General features: G+C 35.0%; 1 protein-coding gene across 8 annotated transcripts in view; it reads left to right on the plus strand.

Annotated features, from left to right (window-relative positions):
* Positions 1 to 18,646, plus strand: part of UBR3 (ubiquitin protein ligase E3 component n-recognin 3) — a 123,228-nt gene that overhangs the window by 76,597 nt on the left and 27,985 nt on the right. For 6 of the 8 annotated variants that reach the window (XM_064514908.1, XM_064514910.1, XM_064514912.1 and 3 more), the window contains 3 exons: positions 196 to 408; positions 1,255 to 1,391; positions 8,305 to 8,390. In XM_064514908.1, coding sequence (XP_064370978.1) covers positions 196 to 408; positions 1,255 to 1,391; positions 8,305 to 8,390 — 436 coding nt within the window. The remainder of the gene's footprint in view (positions 1 to 195; positions 409 to 1,254; positions 1,392 to 8,304; positions 8,391 to 18,646) is intronic. The other 2 variants (XM_064514909.1, XM_064514911.1) reach the window with 1 other exon arrangement.

Here is an 18,646-nt window from a genome sequence, read left to right on the forward strand (position 1 = left end):
TAGTAGTTGTTAGAGCTCTTTTACTAAACCGGGGAGTAATTCCTATTATTATTTCCTTACAGTTGTTGGTTTTAGAGATTTTTTTTTTTTTAAATCTATTGATCTTTTTGCCTGAAATATCAAAGAGCAAGCTTTCATTTTCAGCACATTTAATTTACACCTTGTTTTGTTTTGTTTCTTTTTTTTTCCTTTTAGAATGACCAGGTCCTCCAGGGTTTCTCAGTGGACAAAGGAGAATTTACCTGTCCCCTCTGTAGGCAGTTTGCTAACAGTGTTCTTCCTTGTTATCCGGGAAACAATGTCGAAAGAAGCCTTTGGCAAAGTCATAGTAACAAGTGTTTGCGAGATCTTGTGCAAGAGGTGGAAGATCTTCAAGAACAGCTGGGAACTTTCCCAGTAAGCATCAGTGTAAGGCAGAAAGATCCTTGTTAATTTGTCTCTACCTTTCAGTTTTACATTATGTTGCATTTTGTGACCTTTTAGAAACTCTGCAGTCTGGGAAGCTTCATTTCTTCTTCCTATTTGGGAGATAGCATACTATTTTTAAATTTAATCAAACTATTTGGAATGTTTACAGCTCTTATTGCATTACCTATTAAAAATAAATCAAAGACAGCTATGACAAAAGTGTAATTCATCTAAATTTATATGAAGTATGCTTTCAGTTCACTCCATATTAATTTACATTGAATTGAGTCACGTAACATAAAACTTGTTTGTCATTTCTTTACAATATAAAAACACTAATATCCTTCTAACTGAAAGCTATTTAAAGACTGTCTGTTAAATATTTTAAGGTATGGATTAATTGTTTTGCAGAGAGAGCAGTTTGCATCCACTCACGTATTAAAAAGCTTCATGAGGCTTTCAGAATTATATAATTAATTCTCTTAAATTCTACTAGCCTTCCAGTGTCAGTGGAGAGTTTTGTTCCAGAAGTATTTCAAAGTAATAATACTTCTTTTTATTAGAGATTGACATTTTAATGCAAATACACACTAAAGTAAAGCAAGCTGAAGAATCTTGAGCTTAAGAGATGGAAAAAAGCAGTGGAGCTTTATTATTCAGAACAGATCAGAATATCTTTTAGAATACTGTAAAATTTCTGTGAGGCAGAGACTATTGGCTTCCAATACATGTTTTTTCATAATTTGAAAATGTATTTTTATAAATATGGAAGTATTACACTTTGTGATCAGCTATTGTATTTCTTTTGGTAAAATTAACTAATCTGTTTCATGTCTTTGTTCATAGTCTGAAACCAATCTCAGTAAAGAAATGGAATCTGTAATGAAAGATATAAAAAGTACTACGCAGAAGAAGTATACAGATTATAGCAAGAGTCCTGGATCACCTGACAATGATTTTCTCTTTATGTATTCTGTAGCCAGGTGAGTATGTTTTTTCTTTTTATATTGTTTCTTTTGAGTTTATCACCAACAGTATTACTCACCAGATAATATTAAAAAAAAAAGTATCCCATCCTCTCCAAAAAAAACCCTTTTGGGACACAGAGTATATCAAGGTTATATTTTCTGATTTTCATGTACAGGAGTATGAAAGAGAATGATTTCTCAGACATTTTATTTTTAGCATTTTCAAGTGGCACAGAACCTGGAGAACATCTGATGTGCTGTTTATTTGGTTTTCTTCCTTATTCAAGGTTTTACTTTCTGTTTATCAAAATTTTATGTTGCATTTCTCTTTCTCCCTTCCTTTTCCAAGCTATTAAATCTTCTCTACTGTTATCCAACAGAATGAGAACATTTCTATTTTGCTGCCGTATTGGTGGCTTTTAAATCACAGAGCGTTTTTAATCCTTCTATCAGGCATTAATTTTATTTATTTATTTGGTGATCACAGAATGACCGTATCCTGCATCAACAACCAAGGATCTCTCCTCAGATGAATGAGACAACTTCTAAAAGCACCAAAGCTACCAGCAATCTTCACTGGAATATTAGATTCCAGTTGTATTGCTGTCAGTGTCACAGGCACCATCTCCAAGAAAGGCAAACTCTCCCTCCCTCAATCTGTACCATTGATTTCAAGATGCAGTGAATGGTTAATCTGTTCAGATTTACTATAATGTAGGGTTTTCCCATAAGGGGAAGCTGAAATACTCATTAAGCAAATAATCTTCCAAACCCTTTGCTGTTAAGGCCCGCAGGGAGGGAACTGACTGCTGAGAAAGTGCAAGAGTGCAAGCAATATCATCCAGTAGCATTTTTGACAACAGTTTCATAAACTCTAGTTTCTGAGGGTCTGTAGTTTATTTATCCATTATATTATTTGCAGAATTCAGATATTTAAATTAGTATATTGTTAGTATATTTATTTTGACTATGTTTTATAACATTATGATACCCTCTACTATCTAATTATGATATTATGTATAAATAAAATGTCATTTAAATATGGCAGACATAAATGACGATAATTTTGATTGTTTCATGAGTAATCTCACAATAGACGTTTAAGCACAGTTCTTTTTAATTACATGAAATCTTTTTCGTAGATATTTACATATAAGGTATTTTACTGCAAATCAGTAAGAGTAAACATTTGGCTTTAAGCTAGAGTACTTTCTGGTAATGATATTTTGGTGTACCTTATTCTTTGTACTAGATAATTATCACTGACTAGTTGAATCCACGCAAATACTTGTGCATACGTAAAATGTATCTGCAATATCTGAGCACATTTGTATAACAATTATACAGCAGAGAGAGCAGTACTAAATATTTTAAAATAAAAATAGTGTTTTAGATATGTCGTTGTTCCTATAAAGTGGTATGTAGAAAATAGAATCAAGATCATGGTGGAAACAAGGCAATCCCTCAGAGTCGAGGCTAGATGTTGTGATAAAATATGCATTTCTTCCTATCTGATACAGATAATACCTGAGGTCTTGTGGTATAATTTTTGAGACCAGATTCTTGTCCCAGCACGGTGCCCTTCTGATAGAGCTCTTGAAGATGCCCAGAAAAGCTACCCTATGGGATTTTTCTTGCATAAGAGTTGACCAGGTTGTAGAGAGCCAGTTTATCAGCCCTGAATCCACCAATTTTGGGATATTTGTCGTCCCCCCTTCTGTACGGGTAGTATACCTAGGCTTAGTGCTGTCAGAGCCTACATGACAGGGCTCTAGTGTTTCTGTGGGCTCATGAACACTGCAAAATCAAGAATTTTGCTTAATGGTCTCAGAGAAGTGTGGCAGATGAGTACCTTGCAGTAAAGTGGAGTAGCAACCATAAATTCTTCTTTGAAAGAAAGTTAGTTTTAAATATAGCTTCAGGTATTACATGGAAAATAGAAAATGAATATCGTTCTTTAATGACACACTGTGTTCATATTAGCTTTCATTTTCATCTTCTGTATTGGTTACATTTTTAAGTTGAAACATTAAAACCTCCATGTAAATATTTTCCTAATTCCTACAGTTTCATTTCAAATAGGTATCTACAATGTTGTCAAGTCTTCTGTAAAGCTAATAATAATTGCTAAAATTCTTCATTGCGAGAACAATTAAACGTCAGAATAGATTGCCCAGAAAAGTGATGGTATCTTCCTCCGTGGAAATATCCAAGACTTGGCTTGACAGGGCTCTGGATAGCTGAATCTAAGGCTCTGCTTTTGACAGAAGGTTGGACCGGATGATCTCCAGAGGTCCCTTCCAATCTAGATGATCAAATAATTCTGTTAATAGAAACAGTATATGTATTCTTTGAGTATCTTAATTGTGCCTTGATTAAGAAAAGTTATTACATTTTTTGCATAGTAAAGTAGAAGATTTTTCCTATTAGCATAACTGGCATATTCTATTCAAGAATAAATATTGTAGAAATTTTTGGTGATGATTTATTTGGTCAATACAGTTTAATATCCTTTAAAAAAAAAACAGGATTGAAAATGGGTGTTTCCCATATAAAAGTATGATTACTTGTAACAGTAATCTGACATGCTATTTACAGTACACAAATCCAGTTTATAATATATTTCTGTGTAAAGTTACATAATATTAAAAATGCTAACTATACATATTTTAAATGGAGATTTATTTTATGATTTTTACACTAACATTTAAGCCCAAGATTCTTGGTTTTCTTCCAAAAACTAAAAATATCTCAAACCAGAACAGCATTTCATTTCTTCTTGCACTGCGTGAGTGGCCACTAAGACTAGGATACATCACCCTCGCTCACTGGTGACCTCTTCTTGTTAGATTAGACCAGTGTCAGCTATTTTCTGTTTGTCCCTGCATGCAGGATTTCAGATTTTGGATCCAACCTTCCGTATTGTTACCATAAATCATAAGATCACTTAAGAGGATGCTTGGCAGATCTTTTACAAAACAATTAATTCTTTTTTTTCTTTAATTCAACAATCCAGATTTGCAGATTTCTACTACTTGATAATTGCATAAGAACTATAGGTTTAAAAATCTTAAACTCTATTCTTAAGTCATTTTAATGTAACCTTACAATTTGCATTTGTGAGCGAGCTGTTACGCTCCCAGACGGAAACATTTTTTTTGCATGTTTTTGGTATATTTTGTTTAATTTGACATATCCAAGCAATAGACTATCCACAACAGCACTTTTAAGTTACAAATTTAAATTTGCTTTCTGGAAGTTATTCTTGTGATTCAGCCTAATGTTTCTTCCTTATTTCCATCCCCATTCTTGCTGTGGTAATGATATCTTCCTGTTCCCTACCAACCAATTACCTTTGAACATTTGTAGTCGCTTGTATTCTGACACATTTCTGTTGTTTTGGTCAGATCATCCATAGTTGTTGTTCATTTTTTTTCCTGGTATTTAAGCTAATGTACAGATAAAGTGGTCAAGATGATAAGTAGTCCCTGTCTAAATAAGCATTTCAAGTTAACCTAATGATATTTTTAATTCACTTGCTAGTAGCAGGAGTCAATTAATGTTAAATACCCTTAATCTTCTTATATTAGTAAGTTGTGTTTCATTTTCGATCAGAAAATGACATCATCTGCAGTCTTCTCAAAAGATGCTAGTTTACAGCTGGCGGCAAGTTTTGAGGTGGGATTTTGCACGCTGGAGTGGGAGCACCACTGATTAAACAGGGAGGAGTCACTTGCAGCAGCTTCTCCTTTCTGCTTCAGGAAAATGGGAACTTGCTCTGCTTACTTCACTTTTGCCCAGACAGATATCATTGGAGCGGAGGAAAGAAATTACCCCGTGGGAGAGCTAGCCTCTGTCTCTTTTCCTAGGAAAAAAATTCATTCAGGGTCCTTGCATCCTGGTTTGCATGCACAGCTGGAACAGCAGCTACTTAGCTACCCCCCCCTTTTCCTGATCTCTTACCACGTTAAATTTATACCTTTTTCCTATGCATCCCTCCTTGTCTTTGCTGACACTTACAGCATTAGCAGTGTGTCATTCACAAATCATGTGTGTCTAGCTTTAATTTTAATAGCTCCACGTTTAGAGTATTGGTGACTGTCATTCGTGGCAGTGTCTCTTGGAGGACTCTTTTCTGCACTGTATAGCAATAGATCTCTTGCTTTAGCTGGCTGTGTAAACAAAGCCTTTGTTTTTGCTGTCAGCTACGTATAGACTAATACAAAAACATTGTGTTCTTCCCCCCAGTCTGTGTCTCAGTATCCGTTTCTTCCACATATATGCTGTCTTTGTAAAGTGAAGTGAAAAAGATGTAGTGTTTAACTTTTATTCTCCTTTCCCCCTGGAATGAGGAGGTCCCTCCAAATACTTTCTCCTCCTGGAAAGGGCATTGCTGTTTTGCTTGCTCCCATGCGGTTCTGGTAGGAATTCTGATAAACACGCAAAACTTTGTCTTTGCAGATGTGTTATTTCTTTAATGAAAGCCAATGAAAGTAGGCTGAAATAGGTCTGGTTTTGGATCAGGAGTCTGTACAGCTGAGCAAAATCTATCCTTTCATCTCTGTCTTCTTTTTGTGGATGAGGGAGATAAAGCCAGGTGACACTGTATGTTACAAATTTTTTCACTCCAGTGAATAGCGCACAGATAGAGGAAACAGTCACTCCTAAACTGATTTTCTTTCCCCTCCTTCCTTCATTTCAGGGAGTTGAGATAGTGAAGGATACTTTCAGAGACCACTCCGTGTTCCACTTCTCTATCAAATGCCCCTATCTTTTCTTCAGCAAGGAGAGAACAGGCGCTGAGAACTCTGCTTTTCTTTTGTTCAGTGGGGACGGGTGGTACTCGAGGTTTTAATCAGAGCCTCAAGGCAGAAAGAAGCTTGAGGAGGGAGGTAATATGCTAGCGTCTTTCACAAATGAATTAGGCCAGTATCTGATGTAGAACTTGCTCATTATTAAAGGAGAGATGTTCCAGTTTCCAGGAGATACTTCCTGCTGTGCACTGTCGCACCAAAGCTTAAGTACATTTTGAAGATGTCATAGAGGAGAAGGCTAATATTTATGTTTTCAAGAAAGCTGAGCTATAAGCTTCGTCTTTGAGGAGCTTGGGGCAGTAAGGAAGTGTGAGAGGGGAGTGTGAGTATGCAATGTGTGGTGGAATATGTTACCAGAAGTCTTTCTTCTTACGTTCCCTATAGTGAAGAGTAACACTGTAAACCACTTCATAGGCATCAAGAAGAATTTTGTCAAATTTTCCTTGAGTTTTGTTTTGCAAAATTGTATGTATGTCTTGGTGAAGGGGAAATTGAAAATTCTAGATCTAAAATCGCTCACAGAAATTCAGGTAGTGTTTTTGATTAAATCTTAATTCTCTTGGTTTTAATAAAAGGTTGCCATTAATTTTTTTCTACAAATTAGTTATAAGAAGCTTCGTAGAAATAAAAACACGCTGGTTTCGTTTATATTCCCAAGATGAACTAGCACATGCTGATCTGCAGTTGCTATTTTGTCCACTAATATAAAATCCCTGTCCCTGCTTCCTCGCTGGTAGATTTTTAGAAGTTCAGTGAGCACTGCAAATCGCCTGAAGAGTGGAAAATTCCCCTGTCACACAGATGCCCTTATCAGCAGCAACCAGATGGAGCTCTGAGCAGGCACATTATCAATGTTAAATTGCCTTTTTTCTGAGTAGAGAGGATTAAAGCATTCCTTCAGAAATGGGTGGCATAAGCTGCAAACTTAGGGATAGTAATATTCTGAAATGTTACTATTTTAGAAGCATATGAAAGTATCTTAACAAACACTGCATATCAGAAAACAAAGTACTCCCTCAAACAGATGGAGCTGAATTCTTTTAAAAATATTTTATTTTTAACAAAATAGTCATCCTGTAGTTTCATCTTTAATATATATGTATGCGTGTGTACTTATCTTAGGTATAATATATGCCCAAAACTCTAGAATAGATTTTTAAGAAGTATTCAGTCACATTATATTGAGACTAGCATTGGTTGATTTTTAAATAAAGGACAAAATATGTACCGGAATGAGATTTGCAGTTTGGATGAAATTAACAAAATAAAATTTCAGAATAACAGATTTTTATTCCTTCATCTTAATTACAAGAATGTTTGTTGACTTGTTAAAACAAACTCTGAGAACATTATATAAATTGTTTGTTCCAAGTCTTAGGGGTAAATGATAATACAGTACTGAAACATTCAATTTCAAAATCAAAAAAAGCTATTGAATTTGGCCTACACAATTGGTATCTAAATATCAGCTTACAATAATACTAACAAGTAAAGCATCAATGTGGCATGCAGAGATTTAGAGAAACAGCTCCTGTTTCATGCTAATGAGCTGCAGTGAGCACCAGTGTTCATTCAGAATTTACCTTCAAGGCTTTTATTAACTAACCTATCAATAGAGGTCGGTGCTTCCAGAATAATTTAAAATATTTTCATATTTAGTTACTTGCAGTACAATGGACAGGCCATCCTGTTTGCCTAAAGCACAACAAAATCCCCATCATTAAAGAGAACACTTTTTAAATAGTCCCAATTGATTAAAAGTTAGCTGAGTTTTATGTTGCCTTTTCAGATTTGCACATAAATTCCCTTTTTTTTGAGGAGTTGTGTGTGCATACAGAAAAAAGCCTCAAAATTAACATTTATTTATACTTCAATCACAACTGTAGCAGCTCTCTTATTCAGTGCTTGCTAATGGAATCGTTTTAAATCACAAATGGCAATATCTTGATAATGTTTATTTTATTCTGAGTCATATCTTGGCAGTATCTAACGCTAACGATTGCTTCACAGTATTCTTTCCTTTAGTATATGCTGGGAGTTTGTGGTGACTCTTTCGTGTCTATAGGAGCTTGAATAATGCCATTCCATTCAACACTGTTACGTTTTTCATGCAGAACAAATTTGGAACTTGAGCTCGTCCATCGAGGAGGCAATTTATGTTCAGGAGGTGCAAGCACAGCTGGGAAAAGATCATGTTTAAGTAAGTTTTCTTTTATTAAGTGCAATATAAATTATAAGACGATTGAGTGAAGATGTCTATTTCTTCGTAACATCTAACATTTTCTAAACAATCTCAACTTTTTTCTTTTAAGGACCTTTTGTCATAATGCATCCTCATTTTCATTATAATTTGAGAAATCTGACATTAATTTGCGCAAATTATTCAGTAGAACTATTAATGTATTGTGATTATAATCTGTTTAGAAAGCGTCATACTATCCATGTAATATTTTTTAATAACTTCACATTTTTGAGAGCAGAACTGTAAGTATTTTAAGGATAAAGCAGAATTTTTTTGCGAAGCTGTGAAGGCTTTGTTTCACCCTGGTTATTGCTAGTAATAGTAAAGAAATTTGTTTCTCAGGGTGCTAATGAAACTCATACTAGCTGCTTATTTTTAAGCCTGGGACCTCTTGATGATGCATATCTTTAATATGCCTAGATTTTTCTCTGACAGGAGAGTTTGCAACTTTTTTCAGTCAAAATTCTCAGATCTTCATTGTTCACTACAAACCTTGAATATTTGGCAAGTAAAGCACTTCTGGTTGACAGAAGAGCTATTTCTTAACATAAAATCTTTTAATCTTTTATTGGAATATAAACCATTAGGAATGGGCATTTTCTTTTTTCAGGAAAATTTGGGAAACCTGCCAGAATAATAATAATGGTAATGCACATTGAAATTGGGCTTACGCTGCAGTAGCAGATTCTGCGCTAAAAATGTTACAAAGCCTGCGGCCCAGGTCTGCCTTTTGGTATGTGATCTGTGGGAGATGCTTTCCCTGTCGTTTGAGGTGATGAGCCACCAAATAAATCCCATCATGTGCTGTGCTGTCTGTGTCCCCTCTAGGATAGGAGCCTTCTGTTGCTGCCAGCAAACGTGGTTTAACTGACTTCGTTCAGTCATTGTGATCTGTGAAGGGTAGTTTAAAACCCTACTGCACATCGTCTCCCCCATCATCGTTAGTTCCCTCCTCCCAGCAAAGTAAAATTAATACTTGAGCAATGCATACTAAAAATACATGTGTTTAAAGAACTAGATCAGTTTGCAAATTTGAAGCACTTCAGAATTGTCTGTAGTGCCTTAATTTTGTCACTTGCATTATGCCATATTTTGAATTGTATGATCACCTAGAAAAATGGTTATTTTCTTACTGCATTTTAGCTACTTACTGGATGCAGCACACATCTCACAGGAGTGTTAAAATTTCTGAAGTGGTATAAAATATTTGGAAGAGACTATGATGAGGAACCTAGGGCAGATATTTCATCTTAAAGTTGGAAAGCATTTGAAAATTTTTGAGTGAAAACAGTTCATAATGACATTTCTTTGGAAGTAAGTTACCCCTGTCTTCACATGGTTTTAATAGCCATACAAGATCTATACAAGTTTTGATATTTCGAAGTTTCAGTAGTATGTGTGGGGAGGGGAGTGGAAGTGGCCTGTAATCTGTAAGGCAGTGTTTTTATCTTATCTCTTATCTTTGAAAACCTATAAATAAATTCCAGCTTCTCTGTATGAAATTTTTAATGATAAAAGTGGAATGAAATATATTAATTGCATCTTAAAACCTTGTGAAATGTTTGACGTTATAGCAGTATCAAATTTGTTGCATCTGCCTATTTAAAAGCTTAATGTGTATATGATAACTGTTTTCCTTAGTGCTTTACCACAACTAATATCTGTAAGTGCAGGAAGATGATGACTTTCCAAAGAGCAGCTGCACTGCCAGAGTGCTGGGCAGCCTCCTCAAGGTATAGCTGTATGGCTCTGTTGTTTCTCTTTGAGCTGTATCAGTTGAAACCAAGACAGGAACCATCTTAAGGCTTAAAAAAAGAAAAGACCTTCCACCAAGTTGAGGCCTTGGTAACTGACTCTGTAGTTAGTTAGTGAAAAGATCAGTCAGGATTTTTCATAGACTTCCCTCAAGTCTTGTAGTGAATGGAGACTCTGTTAATCATTGGAGAAACTTCTTGGAGAATTACCAAATTTGAAATGATATATGGAAAATGTATCACCACTGGAGAATTGCATTCTGCTGGATCATGACTTAAAGAAGACAAGACAAACCCACAAAGTTCTGTTTAAATTCATATATCATACTTACCTATTTTTCCAGTACTTTTACTATTTTGCCAATAACTGTGTATATCTCATAGAAAGTGAACCAATGTATCTGTTCATCAAAATAAGTTACTGGAACAAGGTGAACTTACAGAAAGTTAAAGATAGGTATTTTTCACACTTGGAAAGTACGGAAATTACCTTTTTCAGAGAAGCTTTAAATAAGATCACATGAACTATTGCTTTTAAAAGTATTTGGTAAACAAATTGAAAATGTTTATGAAATATATGATCCTTCAATGGTGTATGGAAGAATTTATGCAATTTTCATATAGTCTCTCTTTCTCATTTACAAAACAAGATCTTAAAGGAATTTTACTGGTTACTTATGATTAAGTACTAGCCTCTTAAAATATGACTTGAGAGATTTAAATATTTTGTGTTGTGATAATGTAGGTCACCTTTTGACCTTAATTCCATTATTGTAACTATGCATTAGTTATCTATGTAAAGAAAAAAATAGCCCAGTAAAGAGAACTTTCTTTTAAATCCTCGTTTTCAGAATTTGTTTGTATTTAAACAGAAGTAATTTTTTCCCTACGGTGTGATTTGTGCGTTTTCGTATACTTGTGTGTAAGGGCTTAGTTTGCAAGTGTTAGAATATTTCAGTGTAACTCAAAATTGTGTCAGTCATAGTTTTGAAAATGTGATAGCATTTCTTAATTATATTTTCCCCTATAATATATTGAGTTCTGTTTTTTTTTTATTATAGTATTTTTCTGTTCCTTTCTTGGACTGTTGTATAATTTTGTTTACTGAATGTGCTGTTTATGGAACTTGCTTTTTCCTGTTGCAGCTGCATTATTTCAAGGATTCTAGTGAATATATCTGATGAAAGGGTAGGGACAGCATTTCAAAATCATGTGCATACTCTTTGACACACTGCTGAGTAGAGTGATAAATTTTCTAATTTAGATCTAACTCAGTCCTGTTGATATTTTTAATATCTAACTTGCACTTCAGAAGAATTTAAGAAGGCCTTTAAAGCTTTCAGAGGAAAGGCACTAAGTGTATGAATGTGTTGTTGCTTTGAACTGTCTGGAGACATAGATGTGATCTGTTCGTTGTCAGAACATTCCCTGGCTGTGTATACTGTATTAGCACTTCTGCATTAAGGTTGAATAACAAACCAACTAGTCATATTTAATCTTGCCGTAAGATAGGCTCATTTTTAATGTAAGGTAACTAGAGGTCCTTCTACAACAGATCTGACAGACTCTACTTCCTTTTACTATTAGTATATTTAGTTTTGGAGGGTAAGCTAATTATGACTAACGGCAGCAGAATTACTTTTCCCTACATAGTGGGTTTATTTTAACTAATTGGTTTTGTAATTAAATGAGCTTATTCTTTCATTGCCTCTTCCATATATATTTACATTCATTTACAGAAAAAAAATTGCAGTTCTTTAGGTATTTAGGTGTTATAGAAGAATAATAGAGTTTACTTTTCCATACTCACGTCTTTTTTCAAGAGGTTTTCTTGGTTTTGCAGTTTTACTTAAAATGTACCTTCAGTCTCTTTGTTATCTTATGCGGTAAAGAATGAATGATTTAAAAATTCATGCCTTCTCTGGAACATGTATATTATTTTCTTGATGTCTTATTTGTGCAGCATTTAACTTTTCATTTTTTAAACGTGATTCCTTTCAGGTACAGCAGAATTGATCTAAACCACACCCCCTTGGTTGTTTTTCTTGTATCTGAGAGAATGAGGTGTCTCTCTTGTGATTTAGCACACCACTCTGTAGTGGTCTTGTTACAACTGTTAAGTTTGGTGATTAGATATTGCAGAAAATGGGATATGTTGTCCCGGATGAGCTGCTACAGCAGCAAGCGGCAGTGAAGATGGTGGGAACAAATAGGTCAAGAGCTGTTTGAGTAGATTGCACCAGGAGGGCAGCTGCTCTGGGGAAGCAAAATTAAGAATGATTAATGTAGCTGTTAGTGTCAGTGACTGAGTCTGTGTGACAAGAATGATGAAGAAAATTTGGCCGTAAAATTGCCATTTTAAGGTTTAAAGTTTTGTGTGTTTGTATACAAGTAAGTGTTACTATACAGTATGAAACGAAAAAGTGCAAATAGAGCCCTATACTTAAAAATAGAGTCCTATTTTAAGGATCACACAAGTTTTAGCGTCTAAGGCCTTGAAAGTCTCGTGTTTCCAGGTAATAATTATGACATCTGACAGTTGTAATTGGTTTATTTATTTGTTTTATAATTTTTAAGAGGTCTGATGTTTCGTTTTGTTTTCGTTCAGTGTTTATAGAGATGCTTCAGAAGACAGTATTAAGGTGCAACAACTAGTACTTCTCTGTACCATTTATGCATATTTGTCTCTTCAGTATGTGTATACATGCTTTTCTGTGTGATTATGACTCTGGTAACCTCACAATAGTGGATTAGCAATTCCACAAAATTTAAGAATTTTCTATAAATGAATTTAAAATGTAGTTGGTTTTTTTCCCTTTAACTTTTAATGAGTCCTTCTTTCTTTTTCAGTTGCTTTCTTTTCTTTTTTCTGTCTTCTTCTTGTCATAGGTGTAGCTTTTTTCAGGAAGGATTACATGCTCTGTCACCTTGTCCCCTTGCTTCAGCTTCCCTGTGTTGGAGCTCCATATGCTTGCACTGCTCTCAGTTAGTAGCGTCTAGCCTTTCAACATCGGTTGCATTCATTGGAAAAGACTTTCATTTACAAGTAGATACCAGAAAGTACTAGTACTTGAGACTAATGTAAGCTGGCCTTAAATAAAGTGTCCAGCATCTTCATAAACTTTTGTGGCGGTACAGACAACCACTGTATCATTACACTTTTTTTTTTTTTTTGGTCCTCTTGTTCATTTGAAACCTCTGTATTTTGCATTTGTAGGTGGCTTGGTGATGTCATTCATCATGAATATGTTTTTAGTATCAGTTTAATCGGTGCTTTTACTATTTTCTTGAGCACAGAAAGTCTTATTGACATGAAGTATTTCCTAAGCCCTTCATGCCATTGTCTTTGCACATATATGCTCCTTCTGTATCAAATTTTCCAACCACATTGATGGTTGTGGTTGTCTCCATTTTATCCTTACAGCTGATGATATTTGGAACTAGTAAGTATGGTTGATTTCTGTGGGAAGAAAAAGCTCATTCTTTCATGAATTGCTCAATGCAACCATGTCCTTCCTGTAATCTGCTAATACAAGTATGGTTGCAAAGATTCCCAACTATTTCTGCAGTCACTGAAGGAAAACAGAATAAAACTGTTTGTCAGTAATGCTTTTTTCCTTTCATATAGTGAGTTTTGTGAAGGTATGTGCAGACATTTGTGTTGTCATTGGTCATTCTTAGTCTCTGGGCATGTCTTTGCCCCTTCTGCTTTCTTTTAGTTAGCAGCTGGCAATCTGCAGATCTTTGGTCGCATCCATTCATCCTAACTTTGAAAAAGCAGTCTTTCTCAACAGCAGAGGATCCCAGCTGTTTCCTAAGAAGCTTGACATGCCATTCATACCTGAGGATGAAAAAAAAAAGGGGGGGGGGGGAGGGAGAGATACAGTCCTTAAAGAAAAGGAGAATTTCATTGCTGAAGATGTTCTCTTACACTGGCAAGTTTGGTGCAGAGAATAATTAGCTGCTTCATCAGCAATTAAGACTAAAGATTTCATAAAGATTATTCATCTCTTAATGCCATCATGAGCTTTTCCTAACCTTCAAAAAAATTTTTTAAACTGATTTCTATCTACTGGATCAGTGATGAATAGGAAGGTGCTGTCAGCAGGTCTTTGCAGCTGCTATACTAAGTAGACTATAAGGACAAAAAATTCCTGAATCTCCTTATTTGAAAAAAAAAATTCCTATCTGCTTGTATCAAGTGGTTCTTGTTATGATCTACATTCTTCTTCATAGTTCCAGCAGACTTTGAGAGAAAAAAGAGATAAAGTCTCTCGTGTGGTAAGATCCTCATGCAGCAGTTGAGACAAGGATATTTTCCATTCCACTTGCAGTGAACTGCTGTATCACTGTGCTTTGTGATCTTTTTGATACTGTAACTATGAACACTAATTTATAGAATGAAAAAAGAGAAGACTGGATCAAAATTGCCAAAATGAAGACTAGTCAGAATAGACTGGGCCACAAGATTTACATGACAGTGGTTGTGCGCTGTTTACATACTTCTAAAATACAAATATGAGAAAGACTGGAAACAAAAATGTCATCTGGACTTTTGCAAGCAAAATAAGAGAGTCAGCTAACCCTTTAATTTTCTTTGTCATCATTATTACAGCACATTGTTATACACTGTGTAAGTGGAAATAGTTAAAAAAAATCAACTTTGATAATTTGGAATTTTTCTTTATGGTCAAGAGACAAAAAAAGGCGAACCAAATATCTTGTAGAAATGCACGATCACTTTGGAGAAGAGTAGATCAAGTTTACAAGTGAGGTCAGCTGCATATAACTTCTTGAATTACTCATTTTGTAAGTTCAGCACAGGGTTTGATTAAAATTTGCAATTCACCTATTAAATCCTTATCTGGTCATCTCTCTGAATTAGTTTTCTTTTGTCCTGTGTATACTGTGATGGACGTGAAAGAGCTGTCAGATCACCTTTAATCCTCCTGGTTTATGCACTTTGGGATAGCAGAATGTTAAGTGCTTCATTGACATCTATATAAAAGCAAAGAACGCAGCTACAGTTACTAGTGCAGGCAATGTGGATATATAGACAAAATACCCATTATCCCTGTTTGTTATGAGAGGGGAGGCACTGGAACACTTCCTCTTACAGCAATCCCAGTGCAAAGGTAGCGTCTTATCCTTTCAGCTGCTCTTTTGAAAGTACCGTTTCCAGTTCAGTTTGTTGCTCCTCTTTCACAACAGGATAACTGTGAGAGTAGGACTGCTGTAGCAACAGCAGGAAAGAGTGTACCCAGAGCCAGTAGCGCTGTATGGAATAATAGGTTTATTTCGGTGACTTTAGAAATGGAACTGGAGAAACCTACTATGAATCAAAGTTAAAGCTAATGTCTGATGAATCTAGATGATGCTATTAAGCATTTTGTAGAATATAAGCTTTACGTGTATTTTGTGGAAGCACAGGCCATCTAAGCTGCTTCAGTGTAGGTAGTATTTGAGTCATATGAACATGTATGAAAACCCAATAATGATCTTGCACACTTCAATGTCTAAATTTTGGAATCCTGCCAAACTTCCGATGACTTGCAGTACTAAGTTGTATTCAAATTTTGAGATTTTGTTTTTATTCAATTTAACTGGATGCAACCTGTCTCTAGTAATATGAAGTCATTAGCAGAAATTGGAGGACCTCATTAAAATTATTTTCACTATTCATTTGTCATGATTAATAATCAGTAAATCTGTAATTTTGATGTCACTATGATTTTTTTGTTTGTTTTTAATGAATAGACTTCTATCAAATTTTAGTTAACATTATTATTTTGGAGACTCTAAGCTACACGTCCTGCTTTTCTCATGTATGAAGGTGTTATCCTTGAGGGAATTGCCCATGAGATGTGCTGTGAGCTGTGGAGGAGTTTGGAAAGCCTAGCAAGTTACGGCCTGCCTTTTCTTTCTGCCCTTATCTGGGGGCAGATATATATTATAACTAGGCAGAGTTATGGTTTGTGGTCCATTGTCATGTTAATGTATTGCTACTACTTGTTGAAAGGCAGATGTGTATTTTAATGCTTCTAAATAGTGTATCATATAAGGGGAGGAGATTCTGTTATTTTATGCTAACATTTCAGAATGGTGCATTCTTGTGGGATACACCGTGTTTCCAGTTTGTCTTTTTTTTTTTTTTTTTTTTTTTTTTTTTTTTTTTAAGTAAGATCATGCCATATGGGCAATTACCGTGGAGTAAACCATGATATGAACTTAGCACGTAAACTTCTCTGTGAAAACTCACTTGATGTGTCCTCACACTGTTACTGAGGTGTAAAACAAAAATGTTCGTGAAGAAGTAATCCAGTACATCATCCTCTGGCTAGTCCTTATTCTTCCGTAATTATTAGCAATCCTCTCAAAAATGAGAATACCAAAGTAATAGAAAAATTGCAGTTTAATTTTACTAACTTTGAAGGTTACAGCTATCAGGCAGCATTTTGTTACTGTGTTCCCATTAGGGGGCAATGTTATTCCTTTGTTACTCAGGGTCTAGAAACAAGTGCATGACTGTGCTGCATTGACTTAGAGAATATCTTAATATTTTAAAATCAGATTATAAAAAGTGTTTTATAAAAGGTCAATGTAACCACATTTTATTACCTATTTCCAAGCTTTACATTTATGTGCTATCAACACATTTTGCTGTAGAGCACTAAGATTGCTGTCTTCATAACACACAAAAAAGATGATTGTCTTACAAGATTGCTAAACTAAATTTTTCTGTTGAAATTCAATGTTAGAATATGTCTTGACTCCACAAATGTTATATAGCTGGAGATTACAAATAAATTCTCTAGTGCTAGAATTTGATACCTGCCTGTTTAATTTTATAATAAATAAAAGCTCAGGAAAACAGCTATTAAAGGAACAGAGGGTTAATTAATTATGTTAAGCTGCTTTTTTGCATAGTTGCCCTTTTTTTGGAGGAAGGAACAGTTTGGAAAAGACTGACATTTCTTTTAGTAGCAGAAAAACAAGAGGGAAGAAATGAATACTTTCATGGCTTTCATTTAAATAAAAAAAGAAGCAATATAATTTTATGAAAATCAGTATATTTTCAGGGTTCTGAAGTCCATCAGCAAAGCGACGTTTTAGATTCTCTTGCCAGAAGAAAAGATGGCTTATTTTGTCCTCATTGACTGTTTTTATTCAGAAGGCAGGTGACAGCAATCAATTCCAATGCCATCTACATCTTCAATTATTTTACAAACCCCAGGAGCTAATTACAGCCCTCAGGCTCTGGCAGTCAGCTGACTTCATCATGCGACTTTTTTGGCCACTGCATACCTCTGAGTAATTGTCTATTTATGGAAAATAAATTAATAGCTGCTATTTCTATTTAAAAATGAGGACCTATAAGTGAGAGTGTAGATTGAGCGAGTGGGCTGTAGAGAGAAAGGAGGGAGATTAAGAGAGTATGAAGCAAAGGGATCAGTTGAAAGAATAAATGAGTAAAAAGAGGATATGGCAAGATACTAAGGGGAAATGTTAAAATTAAAAATGAGTAAAAAGAGGATATGGCAAGATACTAAGGGGAAATGTTAAAATTAAAAGTGGAGAAAAAGGGAAAGAGTATCCCAGAAGAAGTGAACAGGGGAAGCAAATGTGGCAGCAAAAAGCAAGACAGTATGATGGGAGGAAAAAAGTGAGCAAAATCGTGGGCAATAATATTTTTAAATATAATTTTGATATAAATATATGAAGATAAAAATACATATTTCTGCCTAGACTGTAACTGTGTACAAGAAGCACAGAAAAAGTGAAGTCTGAGGTTCTTATCATATATGCATCTCTGAAGATTGTGCCTGCCTTCTTTGCTTACTTAAGAGAGAGAGACTAGATGTTATCTATATTTGTGTTGATTGTATGATTCACAGAAAAGTTAAAACAGTGCATTTTAGTATGTGATACTGTAGTAATCTGCGTGAATAGTAAACTTAGCATCCTTTGGTCAAAAGTTCTGAAAGTATTTTGCAAATTATATCTTTTTGACTTAATGGATGTACAGATGCTTTTGGATTGATGAGTATCAGCAAACTTTGCATGCAGGTTTTGTAGATAAAACTGTGCCATTATGAAGACCGTTGCTGCCTTGGTGTCATTGTGGTGTAGTCAGAAGATCTGTTTTTTTCCTCTTCCGAAAGTTACCTACAAAATAGCCTTATGAAGGCAAAAGGAAAAATCTTTGAAGGATGAGGGGCTGAGGTGGTCCTGCTGTAGACCAGAACTTCTAGCAGCTTTAGTTTAGCTTTAGGTATGTTGAGCACAGAACTTCATCTGTGTGAGAGAGGAACGAAAGTTATATTTTACAAGCATATCAGTCTCCTTTCAGACCAGATACTTAAGAAAGCGTGGCTTCTCGTACAGACTAGAAAGAGAAGGAAAGTTGGCCTGGACCCTTCGCAATGTAACAACATATGAAACAGCATGGTTAAAAGGACC

Source organism: Dromaius novaehollandiae, chromosome 7 (genome assembly GCF_036370855.1).
Source record: "Dromaius novaehollandiae isolate bDroNov1 chromosome 7, bDroNov1.hap1, whole genome shotgun sequence".
Taxonomy (NCBI): domain Eukaryota; kingdom Metazoa; phylum Chordata; class Aves; order Casuariiformes; family Dromaiidae; genus Dromaius; species Dromaius novaehollandiae.